This window comes from Globicephala melas, chromosome 4 (genome assembly GCF_963455315.2).
Source record: "Globicephala melas chromosome 4, mGloMel1.2, whole genome shotgun sequence".
In the NCBI taxonomy this organism is placed as follows: Eukaryota; Metazoa; Chordata; class Mammalia; order Artiodactyla; family Delphinidae; genus Globicephala; species Globicephala melas.
In genome coordinates this window covers 8,047,757-8,073,717 of record NC_083317.1, presented here as the reverse complement: position 1 = coordinate 8,073,717, position 25,961 = coordinate 8,047,757, and the positions used below count along the sequence as shown (strand labels likewise).

Sequence of the window (25,961 nt, the reverse complement as noted above, 5' to 3'; positions counted from 1 at the left end):
TGAAGCTATTTTAAAACAAAAATGAGTATTTAAGATTTTTATTTTTCTGCTCTTTTCTACCACTTTTCCACAGCTAAGTCTGAGCACACCCCTTTCTTGGTGTATCCAGCAGCAGTAGGTCTGGGTTGCTGGCCCAGCCTCCCCCAGGTGGCTGCTCATCTGAAGACAGAAAAAGCTCCTCCCACTTCTGTCACGTAAGACCCAGAGGTTGTGGTCTTAAAACTCTAATCCTTGATCGAGATGGGAGGCAGTGATCACATCCCCTGTCATGGGGCCCTTGCTGAACAAACCCCATCTCTCAGAAATCCTTTTCTCTGGAGCTGCTTCTTCATGGACCTTCACAGAGCCTCCTGCCACTACTGGACTTTGTCAAGGGAATCAAACAGAGGCCTCTCCTGGAGAAAGGACAGCTGATCCAGATGACAAGCAACCAAACATTCTAGTGTTATCTCAACCCTTGGTCTTCAACAAGCAGGTGCTCCCCCAAATCTGATGAGTCCTGAAGAAGCAGGCACAAATGATGTCTTTGTGTCTTTCCATCAGCCGCAATCCCCTCAACTTTAAATGGGGATAAGAGTTCCCTCCTCATAGTGTTGCTACACAATTAAGATAATACATGCATGGCACTCAGCACAGGGCCTGATCCAGAATAACAATGAATGCTCACAGAGCTCCTGCTCTCATTAGATGCACAGACATGGCCGGTATCTATCAACACTCCAGCAACTGAAACCATCTGCGTGGAGGCCCCTGAGTGGGAGCGGCCCAGCCCTCGGGGAGGGTGGCCTCCCTTGAGGAAGCAGTGTCTGCAGGTTTCAAGGATGTGTGGGAACCAGCACCAGACAAGAGTAGCACCATACTCACCAGCCCGCAGCAGCTCTCCTCCCAGAACACAGGATCAAAGGGCTGCGTCACAGCTGTCATCACAGAATTTATCTTGGTATTGACATTTCTCCCAGGAAAACATAACCAAATCGTTTAGATCTCTAGAACAGTTAGTGACAGTGAAAACCAGCCTGTTTTCCTTCCACTCTGGTCAGGGAGGTTTTACTGGGTAGGGCTGGGTCAGCTGGGTCCTGGGGTGGCTGGATGAGGTCAGCAACAGCTCCGGGGAGTGCTGGTCTACACCCGCTCTGGTTTTTGACCAGCTGGGCTCGGGAAAGGTTCTGGACCCTTAAGAATCTTGATGCAGAGGGTGGGCATGAAGATAAAGGAGCATTTCTTCATACTACATGCATGTGGACCTCGGGCTGTACGAGAGGCACGGGTGGGATTGGACCCTACGTCACAAGCTCCAGGGCAGGACAGGGCAGGGCTGCTGCAGCCCAGACACCCAGCAATCCCGTGCTCTGAAGATGACCCATTCCTTTCCCTCTCCGGTGACCGCGACACAGGTGAGAGGCTAGCTGTTCGGCTCACACATTCCTTGTGCTCAGCATGGTCTAGGTGGGGAGTAGGCCTGTTCCCGTCCAGCCACGGGAAGGGGCCCACATCCTCCCTGTCACATGACCACACCCTGCTGCAAAGGAGTTGGAAGTCAGTCCCCAGTCAGGTGGGCATGGCTCCACGGAAATGCAACCCTATTTCTGAACTCGGAAGGGAATCAGAGAGGGGCTGTGGAGAGCACTGGTGATCTGCCATAGCCCAAAGTGCCCCCAGTATGTGGGGGGTAATCTTACCCCAAAGGTCTTAAAGGTAATTCAGACTCAGGCTCCGGAATTATGAGCCTCAAGAAGGCAGAAATGACACCAGGGACCCACCTCCCCCCAGCTACCGGAGCAGGTAGGCTCCGGACATGAGCTCTGGGTGAAGACAGGCACAATATTTTGGCTTCTTTTTTAAACGTTTTATTTCGGATTGACGTCTCCACCTTTCCTGCGGAACTCACGATGCAGCTGAGAACCAGAGCAAGGCCCCATTTCTGCTGGAGCTCCAAGAGCCAGAAGGTGCCCCTGCCTAACCGGGCATTTCCCAAAACAATGTACTGTTCTAGTTCATGGCCTCTCTCCTTCACCTCCCCTTCCTCCCGCTGTAATAGGAGAACCTGACAACGGACACCCCCAGCTCCAGCCAGGGACTGCTGCTGCCCAAGATACCCAAACGTCCGAGTTTTCCTTAATAACTTATGGTGGAGGTGCCCGTCCAGGAAGCGCAAGGAAATGGCCCTCACTCGGGCCCCTCGAGGTTGAATAAAATGATAAAGGCGGCCGGGCTGCTGGCAGCTCTTCAGGTGATGATTATTCCCTCAGGAGAGGAAGGCCAGGCAGCGTGCACGGCGCGCGGCTTACTTCTGAGGTTAACTGTGGACCCAGAGAAACAGCAGGATGTGAAGGAAGAAGTGTGTTGTAACAGACCCACCGTACACGGCAAATCCCAACAGGAGGCGAGGGAGAAAATGGCTTCAGGCCGGACTACCTCCCCCGACCCCGCCAACGTAGGTCCCTCAGGTGGGATGGAGGTGGGCCAAGTTCATCAGGTCCAGGCCCCGCCCAGCACAGAGGGCTCTTCGCTGCTGGCCTGGGCCCGGGTCCCCTGCCACTCAGAACCCAGCCAACAACGACGGGCGTGGACACGTGTTTTTATCCCCGACAGAACCTAGCACTTAAGCGGACTCTGGGAAGACGGCAGCAGGCAACTTCACACCAGGTCCTGAGACTCAGAACTACTCCAGCACCAGCCGTGGTCACCAGATCCCCTCCCTCCTGGGAGGGCGAAGCATACTTTCCCCAGGTCCCCAGAAGTTCTGAAGTTATCCCGACAAATGTTATAGAAGACAAGAGAGTGGGAAACACGCTGCGCATCTGCAGCGGCGCCGCAGCACCCTCCTTGGCGGGCGTCCGCCAACGTCATGAGCAACCAGCACGCCTGTCGCCACCCTGCGGGGTTGGGGAGCTGTCAGGAGCCCTGGCCACAACCGTCGGCCAGACGGGAGGTTTCCTTTGTCCCTGACCTCACTTTCCAGCAAAGCTCAGACTCCGTTACAACTGTGCTCTGAACCTAAGAAGGAGCAGGTTGGTCAGGAGTCACAGGAAATTTACTCTCTGGGAAACGATCTTGCCAGCGCCATGAAGAAATCCTGATGAATTTCAAAGGGAAGCTCTGACTAGAGGGGCCTCGAGGGAATGAGGAAGAAGGGTCAGACTCATTTCTGATACAGAACCATCAAGAGAGCGAGTTCGCTGCCGCCGGCTTCGGCTCCCGTAGGTCGGCACGGCTGCATCTCCCCCTGTTCCCGCCTACATCCTGCAGAGCTTCAGCGGGAAGTTCTCTGTGATGAGGTGCTCAGGGTGAAGCAGCACAACGATGTTCACCTCGAACTCTGGGAAGAGAAAGGACAGGCTTTATGCCCACCGGCCCGGAGCAGCGGAAACCAAACACCAACCCCACCACGGGCGCAGCGAGCTCTCGATAGAGGGAGCACCGGGCGCTGCGTGGGTTTGCACGTACGTCATCCCAAGCGTCCAGGAGAATCAGTGTAGATGCTACACTGGCGGGACTGCCTAAGTAAGCTGGTCTTCTCACCTTGGAACACGCTGTAAGGCCTCAGCTTCCCCAAACACTCTCCTTGTCCTTCGTCTTTACTGCAGAGAATCTTCTAGAATCCTGTCAATTCACGTGTACTCTTTGGCTTTATTTTTACATTTCCTACAGTTCTTAATGGGAGAGTGGACTCCAAACTGGCCCACCGCTGTCTGGGGACACGTCTCCCAGCCCAGGCAAGAAACAATGTTCAGAAACAGCAAACAGTCTAACTGTAGTTCCTTTGGATACTGGTTGGTTTCCCTACAACACCTGTTCAAACATTCCTCTTTTACCTTTCAGAAAACAGGAGTCTTCTCCCCAGCTCTCCAGCCGCTAAGGGTAAGCTTACTGACAGAAAGAGGGGCGTGCGTGACGAGGGAGTCCCCGAAGAGAGTCCAGCCCGGGTCCCTCCCCAGCATGAAGAGCGAGGCAGGCAGCACTGCAGCGCAGGGCTCAGCTGGGGAAGGGGCTGGGGGTCAGCTCGTCCAGGACCCCGCCTGCGGCCCAAGGACAACGTCCCCGTGTGTGGCTGTCACCTTCGCCAAGCATCAGCCGGGACAGGAGTTGTGCACCAGCAGCACGCACCCTGTTCCTTTCCTTTCTGTTCCTTGATGATGGTCAGGCACCGGAACAGCCCCTGGCCCTGCCCGGCACCATCCCTCCCCAGGTCCTCTAACCACCTCACGGTCCTCCCTGGCGGGGGGCACCGTGAGCTGGGCTGGAGGACGCCACGGGCCTGGCCGTGCACACGAAGCCCCCTGCGGTCAAGGTGAAGGGGTACACCAGATGTGCGCCTAACGCAGGACGCGGGGCTCACCCCGCCCGCACCCGAGACCCAGAGCCCGACCTCGCCAGCCACGCAACAGCAACCCAGGGGCTACGAGAGGCTGTGGCGCTCAATGACCGTGGGCCACCTCCTCCCTGCGGGACCCCCCCAGCTGACGGGGCAGCCACTGCGCAAGCCCCCAAATAGACGAAACAGGAGCCACGAGGACAAAAGCATCAGTGATGTCTTGGCTGAGGGACTGAGGGCGTTATTTCTATGGAAGAATCACAGGCACCTCATTAAATCTTATATGGACACTTGGTAAGTCTGATAAATATAACACACAGAAAATAGAGGTGCCTAATGCATAGTACAGCAGAAAAAAATAATTTTTGGACCTTTTCTGAAGTTTACGTAGGAAAAACAAGTTGAGAAATCAACAGACAAGCTCCTCCTCAACTTCAAATCAAGTACAGCCGACCTTTGAACAACGCCGACCCTGCACACGGCTGACAGTCTGCATAGAGTTTACAGGCTGCCCCTTACTCAGCAGTTCCTCCACAGCTGTTCTGCGTCTGCAGGTTCAACCAACCATGGCTCATGCAGCACTGTAGTGTATGCTCCCCAATAAACACCCGTTTCAGAACACGGTGTGCAGCGTGGCAGGGAGCACCCCGGGGGGACACGCGAGGCTGGCACGAGGCTGTGGCTGGGAGGCTCCTGCGGGCTGCAGGCACCGACTCTGCACTCGAGGCCCTGCGGCCTCTGGACTGTGTACAGTGGGCGTATACCACCTACTCAGTAACCATACACAGTTTTTGAGAAAAAGCATGGTACCTTGTCAGCTCGGGTCAAGTCTGACCCTATGTCATCTTTCAGCTGACCGTGCTCTGTATTCGGTGAACAGCTGGGTCTGTCGCCCTCATTTCTATTGACAAGGGTGTCCTGACCGCATTATGTTCTCGCTACAATATAACGTTTCAGATAAAGCACTCGAGGGCTCCACTGTATTAGACTGTGCTTCTAGCCTGCCGGGCTGGCGGGGCTCCGGGGCTCACGCTCACACAAGGGCACAGCAAGGTCCGAGAAGCACCCCGTGATGCCAGGTGTGACCACCTTTCCCTCTCTTAAAACAAAGAGCATACACTCAACTTCGGTGATGAAATTCTACTTACTTCAATTTTTTTTTTTTTTTTGGCTGTACCATGCAGTTCGCGGAATCTTAGTTCCCAGACCAGACACTGAACCTGGGCCACGGCAGTGAAAGCACCAAGTCCTAACCACTGGACCGGCAGGGAGTTCCCTCTACTTTCTTCAATTTTAAATTACATTATTTGTAATTATTTAAAGTAAAATCACAGTCTAATTAAAAAAAAAAAAAGATTGTCTCTGGACTAGTAATAGTGTATGTTAGATGATTTAGGGGGAGTATGACATTAAGAAAACACACTGGCCTTAGGGACTGTGCTCCCATTTCTCAATGAAATGGGTATAAAAACAACCATTTACCAAAAGCTCCTTATTCTATCTATTCACCAGTGAGCCTGCGCGTGGCACAGAGGCCGGGGGCACTTCTGTGGTCTTTTGGTCAGGCTGCAGAAGGTCGTGTCAGCCAGGGCAGAGGCCCGAGGGTCCGTCCTGCTGTGTCTCTGTGGTGGGGAGTAAGCTCTCCGCTGAACTTCGTAAGCAGGAACATTTTATTAGGATGAATGCACCATCAAAATACTTTATAAAAACACTTAAAACCATGGAAAGGTTCATAATATAAAGTGAAGGGAGGAAAAGCAGGATAGAAAACTGCATCTGTCACGTGATTCAGATCTTGTGGTCAAAATATCTACCCACGCATTCATGGACGCATTCATGGAAAATGGCCGACACACCTTCAGCTGCTGGAGCTAAAGCCCTCGGGAAGATTACCGTTCACACTGGGCTGTCTCGGGTCTCGCGCCTCCGTCAAATGCCAGCCCATCAGGGAGCCGACCTGACCTCCTCATGCGCCCGGCCGGCTGGTCCCTGGCTGAGTTAGTGTCCTTCACAGAGCTCGTGGTCACCTACCCAGCCCACGCTGTCCCCCTGGGGGGGGGGCGACACAAGTTCCTCGGAGCCGGGACTGCTCACCAGGGACCCTCAGCGCCACACAGCTGCTCTGCCTGCGTTTTTGTTGAGTGACCGAAGGACTGGGTGCGCTGGGCTGCATCTGACCCCAGCAGACCAGCAGGCCTGTCCCCTCCGGTGGCTGCACCCCTCCCGGGGGCACCCCAAGGGCAGCACACGTACCCACTTTGAAGTTGGTGGTCTCCAGTGTCGGGCAGGTGAAGAGCCGGGGGAAGACCATGTATATGGGGACAGAGAGGCCCCGACACACGTCCCCGTCGGCGATCTGAATGTTCTGAATCTCTGTGGCATCGCGGGCGTACCCTTCTGCACAGCCTGGAGCAGGGAGAAAGCATCACGCGGTCAGAACACAGCAAACGTCCAAACAGGCTGAGCCATAGGCCCTGCGTGGGTCTAGGAGAGCCTGCATCAGCCCACTCACCTGCTCTCCCCCCGTCTCTGCAGGATTCTGGAGTCCTCCCTCCCTCCACATCCCACGCTCCTCAAACATACGTTTCTTGGAATCGAGAGGCGAGCTCGTGGCTAAGGGCAGGCGGCAGCGGGGGCACGGAGGATGGAGGGGAAGAACGGGAGACAGGGACGGAGTGGGGACCTTACCGCAGGTCTCCACGCGCACCAGCTGCAGCTCGATGCTTTTGATGGCGGCCTCCGAGCTCTCCACCACCAGCTCTCCCGTTAGTGGCTGTGTGATAACACAGTTGGTCGAGTTGAGATGTCCTCTGATGAGAAATTTGGGGAGCAGGGCTCTCTAAAACAAGACACAAACAGACACATCAGGAGTGGGAGGCGCCAGGAGAAGGTACTCAAGTCACTTTGGTACAAATAAAAACTGAAAACAGGGTCAGATAATTTTTATAAAATCCACTGGGACCCTGGTTTACAAAATGGGAAGCAAGGTACAATAGTACTTACATTTTCTGTCAACTTAAGTAACAGACTGAATTATTCAACAGCTATCTACAGGCGTAAGGCACCTGATGTTGCTGGCACAGAATGCCCAGCTCTCTCACAGAAGCATCCTGATTGCCTAGATCAGGTCTGGAGCACTCCTTCTCACAAAGGACATGACATAAAAATGTCTAAAGAAGTTGCTGACAGTGTTTAAGGACAACCAAAAGGAAAAAAAGAGGTTTTAAAAAGATAATCAATTTTTAAATGTTCCCAATTATACAATTTTGAAAAACCAAGACATTAACTTTATTTCAAGGAAATTTAAAGAGAACAATTTTCTTCAATGCTTGACTAAAAAACCTATGGACCTTTTCTCTTCAGACAGAGAAAAATGGTCATGGGTGAGTGACGATGCCACGGGAAAAACAGAACTAAAGAGTTAGAGACATCTGTCCTAGCAGTCTTTCCTATGGCTGTGTCCCAGTTACTGCAGGTAATTCAGAGTTTAGAACACCACTGTCCAACAGAAACATAATGGAAACCACAAATGTGAAGCAACTGTGTAATTTAAAATTTTCTAGTAGCCACATTAAAAAAGTAGAAGGAAACAGGTAAAATTAATCAATATATCCAAAATATTATCAATTCCACACATCATCAGTATTTTACAGTTATGAATGATGTTTCACATTCTCTTTTTCATACCGAGTCTTTGAAACCCAGTCAGTATCTCACCCTGAATCTCATCTCGATCTGACCAGCCCCACCTCAAGGGTCAGTGGGTCAGGCGTGGGTGGTGCCCTGTACTGGAGGTCAAGAGCAAGGGCGCTCTGTACCTGGTAGCCCCCAAAGGCAAAGAACTCTAAAAAAAGTCTTGATTCAAGACAGAATTCTAAAAAAAACTGAAAGAGGCTATTTGTTTAGAAAAAGGAAAAAGCAGTAGCAGTTCCCATTAAAATTCTCTTAGGCAACTGCATGTTTCCAATCAAGGTTCAAATTCCTGAGAAGAAAATCTGACTGGCCTCCTGGGGTCACTGCTCCAGAAACCAGAGAAGGGAGAGATGTTCAATGGATTTCTGAAAGGCTCCCCATGACACACCCCCACCTCAGCTGTGCCTCTCGCAAGATGAAGCCAATAATCCTCCCAAATTGGCCTTTGACCCGACCCCAGTCAGGAGGGTCCAGGGAGCAGAATGCAGGGTTAGGGTAGGGAGGAAAAGCCACGTCCACAAAAGACAAGTGACCAAGGGCCCAGCTGAAAAACCAGGGTATGCGGCCCCCCTGACAGGCAGTGGCAGCCCTGGGGCTCAGGGGAGGGGTCTCTGGCCACAGTGCAATAAAACTGGGAGAAGACAGTAAAAAATTATAAACATATACCCTCTCTTTTAAAAACAATCCTTCTGCTAAGTAGTTACCGAATTTAAAAAGAAAGTAAAATTGAAAATACAGACTATTTCGGGTAGAGACAAAAATTTCCTCTTGCTGATGACTTGATACCCAAGTAAAGAACAGGTGGGCAACAGTCTGTCAGTGGGATCCGGTTACTAAGAAAGCCTCCCTGGCACTGGTGTGTAAGGAACACGTTACCTCTTTGACATTCTGTAAGGTTTCAGGCGTGACAGTGAAGGCCACGGGACTCGGAGTCAGTTTCCGCTTCTGAGGCTACAGAGGAGGAGAAACCAAACTCAGCAGAGAGTCCACAGGTCAGACTTGCCTTTCCCCATTTAAGGAAACACAAGGTAGCATCGTGAACCAGGAAGACCTTGGCACTAAGAGGCAGGACGCTTGGATTCTAAACACAGTTCGGCCAAGAAACAAGGAAGGCTGTGTGCTGTCCAAGGTCCTCATCCCCGTGACTCAGTTTCCTCATCTGTAAGATGAGGGGACAGGCTTCTTAGTCTCTAAGGTCCCTTTCAGGTCCAGAATTTAAAAACAGAGCAGTATTGTTGGGAGACATTTATTCTGAACCTCTTTCTGAGAATAAAAGCCACTGAATCGGCACCATGACCCTGTGCAGAGCTGTTACTGGCCCTGGTCCCACTTCACAGATGACAGTGAGGCACAGAGGGCTCACATGGTGGCTCAAGCATGGGGCAGAGCTGAGGTCCAAACCCAGGCAGCCTGGCTCCAAGGACGGGGCAGTTAGCCACTCAGCTGTACAACTGTCTACCAGGAAGAATCACACCTATAACGTAGTTATATGTTAACATAATTAATTATATGTTGCCGTAATTAGTTAGCAAGGAGCATCTCCACATTACATACGTGCGGAACCCATGAGTACAGACAAGCTTCACGGGGCCTGCCCAGTGTCGTTTACTCATGGGCTGGGGCCCAAAGGCCACTGGCGCCCAGACGGCCGGGGAGCCGTGGAGGAGAAAGGGCACCGACCGATTTGCCAAGTTCACTCACTCACCAAAAGCTTATTCTAGGAAACATTCTTCCTGAATATATTCTTTTTACTAATAGGTTCATGAACGTGTTCTTTAGGGAGTAATGTATTCCTCCTCACAGTATACAGAGGAGTATGTAACTTCATGTACTACAGGTCACAGCATGGTTTGGCTTCTAGTGAAATCAGTCCCGAAGACTCTTGAAGGCCGAGTGCGGGCGGACCCCCAGGAGCAGGGAGGAAGCCCGAGCTCTGCGGCCACCCGTGGGCCGGGGGCCAGGGTCTGCGGGCCCAGCTCTGGGCGGGGGGCTGGGTTCGGGCTCATTCTTCTTCACAAAGTTGGAGGCGCTTTTGATTTAGCACCTAAAATGGCAGGTGACTTTTTTAGGGGATAATCTACATACGAAAAAGTTTCTTTGCTTCACTTTGAAAACCCTTGCTGGAAAAAGGGAAAATATCCATCTAAATCAAGTTAACTTCCAAAAAGGATAAATATTTTCATCATATTTTACATAAAATATTGTATCACTGAAAGAAATACTTAACACTATGATTATTAAAAATTTATAAACAGGGAAACTACAAATATTGGAAATCCTAAAAAGTCACAAGGGCATCAGCGATTTTGCCAATCTTATGCACAAGAAATCGGTCTTACATTTTCACTTAATCATCACTACAAGATACCCATGGACATTTCATAATAGTGTAAAAGGCCCCGCCCCAAAGGACCTGGAGAGGCTGAGACACAAAGGGATCCAGGGCCGTGGGCACAACTACTCACCACCATGTGTCACCTGCAGCCCTGGCACGTGAGAGGAATCTTTAAGGACACTCTGTCACTGCAAAGTACTAGCAGAAGGTGTCAGGAGAGGCTCCCCACCCCGGCCCGAGCAGCCCTGCATGTTCTTGCTGTACAGGCCGAGAATGCAAGGCCCTGGCCTTCTCTCCCTGGGCTGGGCCATTTCCCCCAGCTGTTCGCTGAAGCTGCCTTGAGGGACGAGGTGAGGTCTCCCTCCAGGACAAAGAGCAGGCTTGCTCACTGCCTGCTGTAACAAAGGCGGATTCCCCAGCTTGGGGCTCCGCAGCTGAGGCACAAACCCCTCAGGTGCAGTGCCCCTTTGGGCCCGTGGCGTCACCCCACAGGGCTCTGGCCCAGGGGAATGACACACATGCTGACACCAGCCATGCCGGGAGAAATCCAGTCCCCTGTCTCTAACCCAGGAGTCCCGAGTCTCTCCCCAGTATCCACAAAATACTACCAGGATAACTTATTGCTTGTAAGTGGGGTCCAGTCCCAGACCCCACAGAGGATTCCTATTACTGAGCCCAGAGCCCCCGAGTGCAGCTTACAGCAGAGTGGACGATGAATTCACAGGTCTTGGTCAAGTCCTTGGCGAGCAGGGACCGCCTCATGTCACAGCGCAGGGTATACTGGAGGGAAAGGCAGAGGAGAATACATCCTTTCAGATGGTTTGCTTTCATCCAGGAATTTCTTACAAAGAGGCAAGTCAGTCAACATATTTTAGGGAAACTTTGTCCAATTAATGTGTTATATGAAATTAATGTACATAATGGGGGGAGTTAATGCTCAGAACAAAAACAGTGCTATTAAAAAAACACTTTAAGGTTATTCCTCAGACCATTCCCGCGGCCATTCTGTAGCTGGACCCCCTGGAATACAGGTGCAGAGCCTCCCCTGTAACACAGGACAGAGCAGAGAGGCAGAACGGGAGGGCAGGCCTGGAGCAGCAGCTCGCTCACACCCGGTCCTCTGCCTTACCGGACGAGCCCAGACAAGGAGCACAGCTTCCCTGAGCTTCAGCTTCCTGCTCGCTAACACCACCTTAGTGAGGACCCAGCGAGGTAACGTGTGGTAAGCCAAGGCCTGGCACACAGCAGCTCTGGGTAAAACGGCTGCTGTTTTGTAGTAAGGATGAGAAAACACAGCAGCAGGACTGCAAACCCCTGGATGGCATCTAGACTTCACAGGCCAACCTGGGAGATGTGGGTCAGCCCCCGACTCGCTCTCACTCGCTGCGTTCTCTGCATGGGCGGCACCGCGCTGGGTGCCGGCGCAAGGGCAGAGCTGCGCCCCACGTGGGGAAGGGAAGCGATGCTAGTGACAGTGCTGAGTCCTGGAGCTCAGGCCTCCAGGGCATCTCAAAATGAGCTCTTCATATCTTAACCTTAGGAGGAAAAAAGAGGGGAAAGTCTTTGCAAAATTGTCATTTTAGAAAATTCAAATGTATGCAAACGTAAAGAGAAGCGTATAAGGAAGCCCCAGATCCGTCAGCCAGCTTCCCCAACGGCCAGTCCTGTTCTTCTCCTCGGCCCCCCCCCATTGGCCAGCAAAGAAGTATCCTGCGAGCAAAAGAACGTGGACAGGAAAGGGATGGAGCATCACGCTTGCTTTGAACTTGGCCGTATTCAACTCCTCTGCTGTCCCTGTGCTGTCCTTCTGAACTAGCCACTGCCGGTGCACCTGCTGCAATGGGCCCTGAGCCGAAAGCTTGGCTTCACCCGGGACTGTCCCTTCACATCCCGGTCCACGACAGACTGTGTGGTAACAAAACTCTACAGCACGATCACTGTCTTAATGTTAATCTTAAACAAAAAAATCACAGAACGTATGTTGGATAAAGTGAGCTGTTGTTTTAATCATCCGAGAAAAACATTAAAATAATTTGTAGAACTGGAACTATATGCACAGTTGAGTCAAGAAGCTACAACTATTATGACCAATCTGTCCACGTTAAATAAGAAGCTGCTATGTATTTAAGGTACTCCTGGGAGATTAAAACATTAAAGAAAAAAAGAATCAACCTTTGTCTGCAAGGGCCTTCATATATATATATACAGAGATATAGATATAGATATAGATATAGATATTATCTATCGAGATTTCAATCTGGTCTCCCCAACCAGACAAGCTCAGCGAGGGCTGTACCATATATGTATATGCTATGTTTGTGTGTATAATATACAATATATACATGCACGTATGCACGTCCATTGTCTCTCCCCTGTACAGCCCACACGCTGCCTAGAAGAGGCAGCATTTTACTCGGGCTTTGCCTGGTCTCCTTGATGGTTTTCCCGATGGGAACGTCCCTTCCTCATTTTCAGTCTCAGGGCTTTGGGCGGGGCTGATTTCCCCCCATCCCACGGGGGTGTGGAAGTGACCAGAAAGGCAGGACTGTTGCTTGGCCACAGGAAACAGTCCCTTCTGCTGGGGCTGCCAGGCCAGGAGATTGTAAGCCTGTGGCCGCCGGCCAACAACCAGCTTCACCCCCGAGAACACCGAGCTGGGGGCTGACCGGTGCCCGCCCTGGCCTAGACGGTCCCCTGGAATGGAGAGTTCCATGATCCAATATCCCTTTTTTGGCTAAGCCAGTCTGAGCTGGATTTCTATAACTTGCAGATGAGAGAGTGTAACGGGCACCAACTTTTGGTCACTGAAGGTTTTTAAGTGTGAAAGCAATAATTACTAATATAAGGCAGCTGGTGGTAAGTGGGGGGAAGGGGAGAAAGATGGAGAAAAGAGGAAAAACACTGAGAGTATGTTTTAGGAATTGTGTTAAGTGCTTAAATTTTTTTTCTTTTTTTTTGGCCACACAGCACAGCTTGTGGGATCTTAGTTCCCGGACCAGGGATGGAACCCGTGCCCCCTGCAGTGGAAGCGCGGAGTCTTAACCACTGGACCGCCCGGGAACTCTCAAGATTTGATTTTTTTCGACTGTCAGTAAACACAGGACAGGAACGAGGAAAGAAAACGCGTGTCAACAGATTTAAAGCAGACTCCTAGAAAGGAGTCTGTCAACAGGAGGACTACCACCTCTACCATTTGAATCTGAACACACAATTTCAGCAGACATGTTGGTACTGCTGTATTTTGTGTTTTATAGTATAAAACCTTGCTAGTATGGCCACAAGAGTAAAACAACCATAATAAAACTTCCCTGTGATTTAAACAACTTTTAAAGGAAAAAGTGGCTGCACAGGAGACGACTAGAAAGACTGCCGGCTTCCTGTATGCTCTATCTACTAACAAGATGAGAAATGGATGCAGGATGGCTGAGAAGAAGAATCAGAGCAAACAGGATCAAGCCCTCTAAGAAGTTACCACGAGTCCAGCCCCTGCAAGCTGACAATTTAATACCGGCTACATTTTAAATCCTTTATTCTGTCTTATGATTTTTCCTGTTTTTACATTACGTTACTATAACACAGTTCAGAGGATAAATGCAAAATGTCTTTGCACCCGTATAATCTGAGAAAGATGTTATTAGGGCTCAACAACAACACTTTCTATCCCAAGTCACACACCCGGGACTCTTCACGGGAAGCTCGATAAGCGATGGCACTCAGAAGGTGATGCCCCGTGTGGCGCCTCTCTGCAGGGCACCTGCTCCACTGTCCAACAAGGAGGGTAGAAAAAGCCCCATCTAGAGACTGAGTGAATGAGTGAACTGATGAATGAAAAAGAGATCAAGAAGCTATAATCCTAGTTTCTCTCAAGAAGTATATTTCTCAAAAGAAGCAATGACAAGTTTGAATAAGAGCTGACAATTTGATGATATTGGGGAATTTTTATTCATTCTGATAGCTGTGAAAATAGTTAACTGGGATTATGTAGAAGAATGTCCCTATTTTTTGGTGATAGATATTGAAGTATTTTGAAACAAACTGTCAAGATTCTGTAACTAACTTTGAAATGATTCAGAAAAAAAATAAATACAGATGAAACAAAGGTGGCAAAATTCTAATAAATGTTCAATCTAGTGGTAAGTGTAAGGTGACAAGCTCTTATAAATTTGAGGTTGAGAAGACATCTCTACGTTTTCAGAAATTTATGAGATATCTGGGGAGGTGCAGGATTCCAAGTTGTAGCCTTCTGAGGTTCACCCTCCAAGTGGTAAAATCTGATGACCAGAATAAAGGGGGTCGGGGTGATTGTTTACCTTACTAAAGAACTAACCGCATGTGAACTCTTCTTCTGCATTTTAGCTAGTCTCCAACTCACACACAGCTATACAGGAACCCAAGTTTTGTATGCATATCTGTCTGGTTTCTTGTCAATATTTGGAAAAGGGTGAGATTTCCAATTTTATTTTAAACAAATTAATCTTTTAACAAGAATGATCAACACAGGAAAAGAAAGTGACAAGTAAGAAGTATGACCACAGAGAATCTGACGTTATTCTATTCAGTTTCTAACGAATATATGCTTCTGTTGCTAAGTGAGCAGCATCGAAGAACGACTGTGCGGGTAAAGCAGGTTGATGCTGATTCCGGCAAGAGAATACAAATAATTTTGAAAATGCAACGTTTGAGATATTTTCAGTCTAGCTAGAAAGTAAAAAGGCAATACTTTCTTTCATGGTGAAAGTATTCCCAGCCTAGAAAGCTGGTCAGAGGATGCGGGTCTCTACAGCAGCGATCTGTATGTCTATGCAAGGGGTCTCCTTTGAAGCTAGACACTTTACTGTCACTTCTTATGAGCTGCCCAAAGCCTTCAGTATATTTATTGCCTGAAACAGGTGCACCGATAACAAAGGACTCGAAAAGTTTTTCTTTACAGAAAGGTATTTATTGCGATAGAGTACATCATACTACATGAGTTTCTTCTTGACCGATCTCTTAGGCCATACATAAAACTCACATACAGACAAACCTTTGGTTTAACTCTCACAAGTGTTTGCAGGATTTCTATTTTAAAAGTGCTACATTTTAAGCAGGGGAATGGTCTCTACCAAGACCAAGTTATCAGCTAAAAATTAATAAATCAAAAAATTTCCTAACTGCCAGCCCTCTTGCACATACGTAAGACAAAATACTTTTGTCTCATCCAGCAGGGGAACCGCTGCAAGGCTGATAACACAAAAGTACCTTTCTTTCCGCTGAATCAAGGAAAGGCTCTCTTACTCTCGCTCTGAGTCATGACTCCAAACTGCCCCTGAGACAACAATAGGGACTGTGAAAGAACCCTGAACCAGCGGAGGTAGACGGGAAGTCATAAATCCACTTCCCCCTCATTTACAAGGTTTGTTCAATAAAGAATACAAGCCTATGTCAGAGCGGGAGCCTTTGGGTATGAAACAAAGAGATATTTATACGTATAAAATAGAAAAGTTAGTGTGGGTGCCAGAGAGAAGTGAGGGCACGTCTACTACCAACAATAAAAGCACCCCTTACAGTGTCAGCATCGCCTGAACAGAGCCCCAAAGAAACAACGGAATTTTGGAAAGAAGCTACAGCTTGGGTCCTCCTAGATGCCCATCAAAGATAATGGTCATACATGACATATGTTCTGCAGGGCAAAATGAGAAATCAACACAGAATATACATGGGAGGGCTCAGCAATAAACAGAGTATTCAATTCTTGGGTCCACCTATGAACTTTCAGTGAAAGAAAGACCAAGCTGTTTTGCAGAAGAAAAGTTGTGAAGTCAGCTTCACGGGATAAGGAAACGCTCACCTGGATGTTGACAAACACGCCGTGGTAAGTCTCATACAGGACTCTGTTACCCTTCACATGCAGAGGAAATTCGAAAGGAATTTCTGTTCTGCCGCTGGGAAATTTACCTGGTTTCACCATTTCGATGGTGCTGTTGATAATCTGGATGGGCTGTAAAGAAAACCCAAGTCAGTCCATCAACAAGCACTTCTTGATGCACTTTCTTTCACGTTACTGCGTCTATTAAATAAGCTCCTGAGACACCGCACCCCAGCCCTCGGCCGCTACCATCCTGATGCCCTGTCAGCGGTGAGTTGGCCCAAGGTCTCTGGTTCATTTGCAGGACTGGATGCTTAGGCGTTTGGTGCACAGTAGGAAGTGATCTGATATACGTCCCTCCCTTATCCCGAAGTATCTCAGTTGACTGTCCTAACGACGCTTCCGGCGGGCACCTCCACCTTCAGAGTGAAGCAGACGTGCACGACACTTGGCAAGGTGCGGGGCCCTCGCGCAGCCCAGGGCACCCGTGCAGGCCTCCTCGGCTGGGCCCTTGGAGGGAAACAGTACTCACACCTGGAACCTGCCTAAAAGGCAGGTGTTACACCTTACTTAGTTAAGGTACTCTAAGCCATTGATTTACAATCACTTTGAGAAAATCCACAGCTTCTGAAGTGAGTCTCTAAGTGTTGATGGAAGAAAATAAGAAAACTGTGGAAAAACCTGGGAAGGTCCTGAATCTGAATACTCTTAATGAACCTTTCTTTCCTCTCAACTCTTTCCCCTTCAAAACTTAAAGAGTTAATAATATGTCCTTCAGGAAAAGGAAACTATAAGTATAGAAAAAAGACTTCACTTTCTAGAACACAGAACTTTAAGTGACAGAAAAGAATGGCTCTACCTGCATCTTACCTGAATGCCATATCCAACAGCAGCTGGATTAAAATAACAGTTAAAAGAACAGTTTTGTTTCAGGAACGTAAGTGCCAGAAGGCCCAGGCACAACTTCTCAGAGAGCTCTTGTCTCCTTAATGGCTGAAATTAGTCCCCCCCACCAATCCTATCTAATGGGAATAAAAACAAGCAGACTTTCAATAACAGAATATATTCAAAATCAAAACATCTGAATGTTTTTTCAGTTTGATTAGTAAATAGTAAAAGCATGACTACCACCATTCCTTGCAAAATAGCGACAAATAACAAGCCAGACAGCAAGTAAAAACCACCACAGACGTTTGAAAAACGAACTAAAAACGTGCAACGCTAGCATTCTTACCTTAACAGAATTATAGAATGCTTCGAACACACCCACACTCTTGGCACTGAGTTGGAGGTTCACGGTTCCTTCCACTGTCAAGGAGACTCCCTGGTGCTGGACCGAATCCTTCCCAGATACGACCACCACCCCGGAGAGCATTTCCTGGGGGAGGGGAGACAGCCACCCAACACGTTAGCACGGCTCTTTCATCCACCTGGTCTACTAGCAAAGTCAGCCTCCGTAACCATCAATTTGTTCAAAGATGCAGACAGTCATTGAGTGCTTATCACAGACCAGATGCCTGGATACCAGGATGAGGAAGGGCCGGCCCTGGGGGGTCCCGGGGGAACGGGGGGCAAGGAATCTCATCCCATCACCGCCTTTCGGACACACCTTCGTTCCTGCTGGAGAATCCAAACAAATGTCTGATTTCAAAAGGGCAAAGAGAAGGGCCTGGGGGAAAGGCAGATTCACAGACCGTTACACAGGAGCGTGTATGGCGATCTCCTCAGAAGGAATATGACACAATAAGAGCCTTTTCTTTAGGTTCTTTCTCAATTATGCTGACTAAGATGATTACACACTGTCAAACACATGAGTAATTGAGCACGGCTGTCGGGTGTCCTCTGCCCAGAGAGCCTCGTGGGGGGCCTGGAGGTCGTGGATATACCACCCGACGGCCACACGGCCCTTCACTAAGCCCCCAGCCCCTCTGTGCCTGCTTCCTGCTGGTGGACAGTCGAGCCCAGATTTCCCTGGTTCATGAATCATTTAAGAAAGACTTCACAACAGAGCATCCATTCACATCCATTCACTTCTCTGGAGATAATCACTGAGTCACAGAATATGGACATTAACTACATTCCTTCCTGTCACCGTGGGCTTGACGGTCTCAAGTTGCGACTGGGGTTTGCATGGAACAGGAAGTTGAGAAGATTAACTAGCACCAACCAAAGGAAATCCACAATAATCACAAAACAACGTGTTTCTGAAATGACCTCGAGAAACGGTTTGTGACTGTTCTCAAATGGTAATGTGATGGCAGAACTGTTGACAAAAAGATGAAAAAAAGAAAAACAACAAAAATGGCCCCACAAAGCAATTATACCCCAAAAAAGATGTTAAACAAAAAATGGCCCCACAGATCAAAGCATTAAAAAAAATCTGTCCTCCTGGTGTTTAAATCTGTTTACCTTTTATTTTCTCTAGTCATCTGGTGAAAAAACTTTCACCAAGTTCTTACATTATGTGAAATTTTGGGAGCGGGGACTATTCTATGTCCCTTAAATATGCTAAGTATTTTGGCTTTGTTTCCCATTCCCCATCCCAAAGCGCTGAAGTCTAAATTAAACAAACACTCTCAGCTCCCTTTTAAGCAGAATTCAAGGGGTAGAACTCATTTTGTTCTTAACATAAGAAGCTCGTAAGAGAATTTAAATGAAACCCCTTCTGAAATACTAATTTTACTTTTAAATTTAATTAAAATTAATTCTATTAATTTTTGTACAACCTAAATGAAATTTAAAAATCTGATTTTTAAGAATTTAAATCCACTAGTATATTTTAAGAAATATGCTTTACTAGTATGTCCCAGAATTAAAATCAGAGAAAACAATTCATGAACTTTATCAATTAAACAACACAATAGTACTTGGTTCTGCTTCTATTTAATTGTAATGTATTCAGTTAATCTCATGGGAACAGGATCTGGGTTGACCACTGAATACCATATTATAATCACGACATCAATAGAACTGTTTCCTTCCTTTAATCCCTATGGCATAAGAAGGAAAAAGCAGTGAAGTACCCTGGAAATTAGCAGAGTAAATATTTTATGATTCTTTTGTCATTCCTTGATTTCAATTAAGAAATATAGTAGAGAAAATAAAAAATTCATATAATATTTGCAGATAAATTAGGCATTCTAACAATACACAGGTCCATTCAATTCCTACCAACATAAGAAAGATAAAGAATTAGTCCAAGTACAGCCCACGGAGCCAGGAATTTTAAAACAGATATTTCAACAAAGAGTTAAGACCCATGGTAAGAAGACGACTGACACTTTTTTTTTAAAATTGAGGTATAATCGACATACAACACTGTATTTGTTTTAGGTGTACCAGACAATTCTTGGTTAATCCTGGTGAGAGAGGAGAGAATAACTTGTATAACTGAAATTAACGAGAACCCAAGACCTCACCAAGAACTTCCCGCTCAGACTTCCACCTAGAAGGGTCAACAGGGAGAAAAGATCAGGGCCGTGGACAGCGAGGGTACCTCGCTGGTACCGTGATGTGATAAGTGGGGTCCCTCACTGAGGGCCATGATTTCAAAGAGGAGCCCCTCCTGGACGTAAGGATGACAATGAACCCCGGAAACAATGTACAGCGTGTGCTGATTTTCGGGGGGAGAAGAGCCATGGCTTTTGTCACATCAGCAAGGAGGCCCTTGCCCTGAGAAAGGTTAAGAAACAGAGAAAGACGCAGGCTCCGCACTCGTGTGCGTGTAGCCGACACGAGGAGACAGATCCCAGCGCTCTGGCCCGCCCGTGTGGCCCTCAGAGGGGACCCGCAGCCACCACACTCCCACCAGCATCGGCAGAAGCCGGGCCCTGCGGGGGTGCGTCCCGCGCGCGCCCGCGGCCAGCCCGCAGCAGGGGGCCTCCAGGCTCTGCCCTGAGGAGCCGAGTCCAGAGGAAGGCCTGGAACCCCGGCACCAGAGCCAAACCAGAAGCGGGGGCGCCCGAAGTCTCCGGGTCTCCCCGGCTGACCGGCCGCCGGCTTTCTCCGCAGAAGCCACCGCGGAGGCTTCCCGAGGGGGCTGAGAGGCTGCGGCTTGTAACTTTGTATTCTCTAAACGGAAGAGGCCGCTAGCGAACTCCACAACTCTTTTCTTCTTTGTTCTCCGGAATCTAATGCCAAACCCATAATTAGGGCTCTGGGCTGCAGGAGGGCAGCGTCGAGTCAGCAACGCCCCCGCCCGGCCTCCTGGAAATCACCCAGAAGAACAAGGCACAAAACCACAAACGCCCTTCTCGGTGAAGCAAGGAGACGGCTAAGTGCCGTGAAATAGGTGAAGACGAGCAGGGGCCGCGCAGTCAAAAGGCGAAGTGAGGCCCGCGGCTGCAGGAAGCCGCTTCTGCAAGGTGAGGGGCACCTGGGAGGGAGCCTCCCGACGCCCCACGCGGGAAGCAGGAGCTGTGACCCGCCCCCCAGCTGCTTCTCACATACGGGGGCCGGGGGTAAAGGTTAGAGAGACTCACGTCAAACCTCAGCCCGCGCAGTGCAGGAATAAATCATCTCCTGCAAGAAGGAGACACTGAGAGAACCAGCAGAGGTGCCTGGACACACAAAGCACAGACCACGTGGCTCTTCTACGTAAAGGAACTCCACAGGGTAAAAAGGCCAGTCATTTCCACGGCCCTACAGATGGGGGGCTCCAGCCCCACCTGTGTGACCTCATCTCTAAACGCTCCCCCTCAGCCACTCCTCTCCACCGTCCTGGCCCCCGCATCCAGCCTCAGGACGTGTGCACACACTCCTGCCCCACCTGGATGCTCTTCTTCCAGAACCCACGTGGCTCGTGACGAAGACTCTCTCCTTGACCAAACTCAGCCTCTCTTTTTTTTTTTTTTTTTTGCGGTACGCGGGCCTCTCCCTGTTGTGGCCTCTCCTGTTGCAGAGCACAGGCTCCGGACGCGCAGGCTCAGCGGCCATGGCTCACGGGCCCAGCTGCTCCGAGGCATGTGGGATCTTCCCGGACCGGGACACGAACCCGCGTCCCTTGCATCGGCAGGCAGACTCCCAACCACTGCGCCACCAGGGAAGCCCTACTCAGCCTCTCTTGAGCTCTTTTTCAACTAGGCCTCGGCTTTTGATTTCCGTGTTCCTCTCTGCATCGTCTGATTGTAGCAAGAATTCTGCTAAGTCAGCTGAACCATCCTCCATATCCATCACCCTCAACACCTGACCAGGTTCCTCATTCTCCACCTCTCCTGGCCCCGGGGGGTGTCTGATGAACCTGGCCTGCCTTCAGCAAGAACCCTGTGAGCTGGTTTATTCCTTTACCCTCCTGATGTTTCTTCTCAGTAATTTTCCATCCAGTGACCCCCCCCCCCAACACTCTGCTCCCTGGCGATAATTGCCACTTGCCCACACTGCACTCAGAGTGGAGCCTCTTTTCGCCACTGCAAGACCCCACTGCAGTGGTCCCTACATCTATCGCAACAGTTCCCCCCTGAATAAAGTCTGCTTTACCATCTTCAACAAGGGCCATGGATAATTTTTTCTCACACACTCGCTCCCTCTTCTCCATCAAGTTGGTGCTCAAATGACAGCATCCTCATGAGGACTCCCCTGACCACTCCTATTAAAACTGCACTACCCGCTTTTCAACACTCACTTATCCCCCCTCCCTAACTTTGCTCTGCAGCACTTGTCGCCTTCTAAAATACTCCGTAAGTGCTTATCTATTTTACTTATCATCTGTACTCCTGGAATGTAAACTCCACAAGGGTAGAGTGAGAGCAAGAGCAGGCACTCGATGTTTACTGAACAAATAAATGACTACCCACCAGAAAAACACAGCACCATCAAGCAGATGGAAACTGTGAACATGCATTTCACCGTGAATTTTTCAACGTCATGATGCAATTGCTTCTATGAGGGATGAACACAAGACAGAGCTATGAGAGTTCAGGGATAAGATGGTGAGGCAAAAGAAAGAGATAAAAAATATAAGAGAAGCTCAGAAAAGAAATGGAAGGAAAAAATAAAACAAAACCATCACAGAAAAGGAGGTGAAACTGAAAGGGGTTCAAAATACATACAGGACAGAAATGAGAAAATTCAAACAAATCGTGTGAAAATTTAAGAAAGAATTAAAAAGAATCACCAGAGAAAAAGATAAATACAAGAGACCATGAGGAACATCCAACATATGCATAATGAAGTTCCCAAATAAGAAAACTGAAATAATGGAACACAACATGTTTACCGATGTAATTTGTAAACACTGAAAAAGCAAATGGATTAGGAACGGTTAAGAAAATGATAGACTCTAGTAGAACTATTCTACTTAAAAAAAGAAAGAATCCTTTAGGAGTCAGGCAAAAGAAAAGTCACTTACAAGAGGGGGAAAAGCAGACTTCTTCACAGCAAAATACAATCCAAAATGAAAGTACAGCAATACTCATTACAATGCTCAAGGAAACAAGTGTGATGATACTAGGGTTTTAGACTTACCTAAACAATTGCTCACATATAAAAGAAGTTTTACGTGTGCAGAAACAAACAAACAAAACCCCAAGGAGCACTGCATAAAAAGCCTTCTTGAGGAACTGATTAGATAGTGAACTATAACTCTTCAAGAGAAACCCTCCATCAAAACCAATTGTGAGGACTGGGTCCATTCAACTGAAAGAATAAGACTAAGAGGTATGTGATGGTTATGGTGAGAGAGCAGAGTGCAAAATACAAGTCCTGACAGTGCAGAAACTACTTAAATAACACCAGTTGGGCAACTAAGGGGCTAGAAAGTGGGAGGCAGTACAATGTACGTGGCTTCCTTGTCCTTGACAGCTGGGGTTTAAAAACGTATCATTGAAACCATGCTCTCCAATACGGTAGCCACTAGCCATATGTGGCTATTTAAACTTAAATTTATATTAATTAATATTAAGGAAAATTTAAAGTTCAGGTCCTCAGTTGCCCTAGCTACATTTCAACTGCTTGCAAGCCACATTATGGCTAGTGGCTATCACAACGGACAGGGCAGATAAATAGCACATTCACATCATCACAGAGAGTTCTACTGCACAGTGCTGATTTAAAGTTAATAAATCAAATAATGTTGTACAAATAAAGTTAACAAGTTAAACACCAATAAAGGTAATATTTGTAAATAACTAAGATCAGTTGGTAGAAGAGAAGGGAGAAGGAAAGAAGAGGAGCTATACTAATTTCACCATTGTTCATAGTAGAGAATTAATAAGTAACATCTAAAACAGAGAAGATTTAGGGTACAATAAAAAGCTGTAAGGATAAGAATTATAATAAAACTGCAAATTATTAGAAGATCATACAAACAACATAAAGCAAATAAGACTGTAGAGAGGCAGATGTTCTAAAAGCTACTTTAAAAACAACACCCCAAGGACTTCCCTGGTGGCACAGTGGTTAAGACTCCACGCTCCCAATGCAGAGGCCCGGGTTCGATCCCTGGTCAGGGAACTAGATCCCACATGCATGCTGCAACTAAGAGTTCGCATGCCACAACTAAGGAGCTGGCGAGCTGCAACTAAGGAGCCTGCCTGCCGCAATTAAGACCCAGTACAGCCAAATAAATAAATAAAATAAATATTTAAAAAAATGTTTAAAAAAACCCAATCCCTCAATTGATAACATAGTGGCAGAATTAATGCCAAACATATGTCATATTAATAAACAGGCTAAATTAATACCTATTAAAAAACAGACATTCAGATTTTATCTCAAAGCAAAACCCAATTTTATGTTGTACGACAAAGAAGCACCTAAAAACGGCAGGGGTGAGGGTGGATTTGGAAAGGCTGCAGAAGAAAGGATAAGCAAAGGTATATGAAGCAAATGGAAGAAATAAATCGCGGGCTGTAATCTTAATATCAGACAAGGCTGAGTTCTGAGAAAGAAGGATTAAACCAGACAAAGAAGGGCACTGTATGCTTTTAAAGGGTACAGCCCTCAGGAGAGACATGCGGCATCACTATCTGTGGATCAAATAACACAGCATCAACACTCACAGCAAAAACCACAGGGGATACAGGAGAAAACTGAGTAAAACACATTCATTGTGGGAAATGTTAATTTACCCCCCTTAGCCAGGATGGAAAAGAGGACAAAAAGAAGAAAAGATATAAGCATCTTAGTTACACATCAATAAAGTATAACTAACTGAACTCAATATACAACATGCTGACCTCCACACCCTGAATGGAGTAAGTCCAACAGGTCTTTCTTTAGGAAAAAAAATAGCAAAACAAATTATTAATCTAATCGAGAAATAAATATCAAAGATATAGCAGTAATTAAAATAAGAATAAAAGAACACATTGTTCAACTGCATATAAGGAAATTTGAAAAGTTGGTAAAGTGAATTACTTTTCTAGGAAAATATAATTTACCCAAACTAACTCCGAAAGAGACAGGAAAGCTAAAGCAAATAAATCACCATAGAAAAATCAGAGAAAGTTATACATAAGCCCCCCCAAAGCACCAGGCCCAGAGACTTTCACAGATCATTTCCAAATGTGTAAAGTACAGAAAATTCCAATGTTAAACTACTCCAAAGCACAGAAAAGTAAAGAATTTCTTTTAAAAAATAAAGCAAATATATCAGTGACACCACAGTAAGACAGTATCTATACACACAACACACCGATACAAAAAGAAAACTATATTTTTCTCACTTATAAATACCAGTGCAAAAGCCCTATATAAGATACTAGCAATACAATCCAGTAGCAACTTAAAGGAATATTACACCGTAAGTATGTGGGATTTAGTCCAGGAATGTATGGATAGCTCAACTGTTGAGGAAAACTATTAATACAACTCACAATTAATAGCTCTCTAGAGAAAAATCGTAGAGTCATTTCCATAGATGCTAAAAAGTCACTTGCTAAAATTAATATCCATTCTTGATAAAATTCTTATTAGTAAAATAAGAATAGAAGGATATTTCCTTACCCAGAAGCCAGCATCAAACTTAACGGGAAATGAAATACACTGCATTTAAGTCAGGAGTAAAAGAAGGATGACCACTATCATCACTATTAACGTACTATATGTACTAGTTAATGCGATGAAACTAGAGAAAGAAGTATGAACTGAAATGGAGGCAAAATTATCATTATTTGTAGATGACATGACTGCATGCCTGAAAGAACCCAAGAGAATTTACTGAAAACTATCAACATGAAGAGAATTTCAGGAAGGAAGATAGCTGGGTACAAAATTAATATACAGAAATCAATAAGGCAACATGTACACAACAACAATCAATGAGAAGATACATTGGAAGAAAATACTTTCTTTTTAAAACCAACAAAAAGTTAAAACATTATAAATCAATTTAACAGGAAATGTCTAAAACCCTTAGAAGATGAAAACTTAAAACACAGTTGAAGGGCACAAAAGAAACAAATGGAAAGCCACACCATGTTTTTACACCCTTTACATGTCTACTTTCAGTCTGTAAAGGTAACATAATCCAAAGAAAACAACATCAGAATTGTTTTTTCTTTTTTAGAGGTGGGCTGGGGTGAGACAGACTAGACAAGCTGATTTTAAAACTCATCTGGAATAATAAATAATAATAATAAATAATAAATAAATTTTGAAATGAGGAGAAATGAGGGGAACTAGCCCTACGAGATATTATAACACCTCAATAACTTACAAAGTGAGGTGCAGGGCATGTACAGGCTGAAAGATCAATGGAACAAGAGGGAAACTCCAGATATAAACCCAGATACATGGGAATTTAGTAGGTGATAAAGGAAGCATTTTAAATCCAG

General features: G+C 47.0%; 1 protein-coding gene across 3 annotated transcripts in view; it reads right to left on the bottom strand.

The window, feature by feature from the left end:
• Window positions 1-1,831: 1,831 nt before the first annotated feature.
• Window positions 1,832-25,961, bottom strand: part of VPS26C (VPS26 endosomal protein sorting factor C) — a 50,095-nt gene continuing 25,965 nt past the window's right edge. For all 3 annotated transcript variants that reach the window (XM_030880891.3, XM_030880889.3, XM_060297802.2), the window contains exons 2-8: window positions 17,423-17,566; window positions 16,171-16,320; window positions 11,043-11,123; window positions 8,885-8,959; window positions 7,004-7,154; window positions 6,569-6,721; window positions 1,832-3,319 (exon numbers count right to left, since the gene is read on the bottom strand). In XM_030880891.3, the coding sequence (XP_030736751.1) occupies window positions 3,237-3,319; window positions 6,569-6,721; window positions 7,004-7,154; window positions 8,885-8,959; window positions 11,043-11,123; window positions 16,171-16,320; window positions 17,423-17,563 (834 nt within the window). In that variant the 5' untranslated portion in view covers window positions 17,564-17,566 and the 3' untranslated portion in view covers window positions 1,832-3,236. The remainder of the gene's footprint in view (window positions 3,320-6,568; window positions 6,722-7,003; window positions 7,155-8,884; window positions 8,960-11,042; window positions 11,124-16,170; window positions 16,321-17,422; window positions 17,567-25,961) is intronic.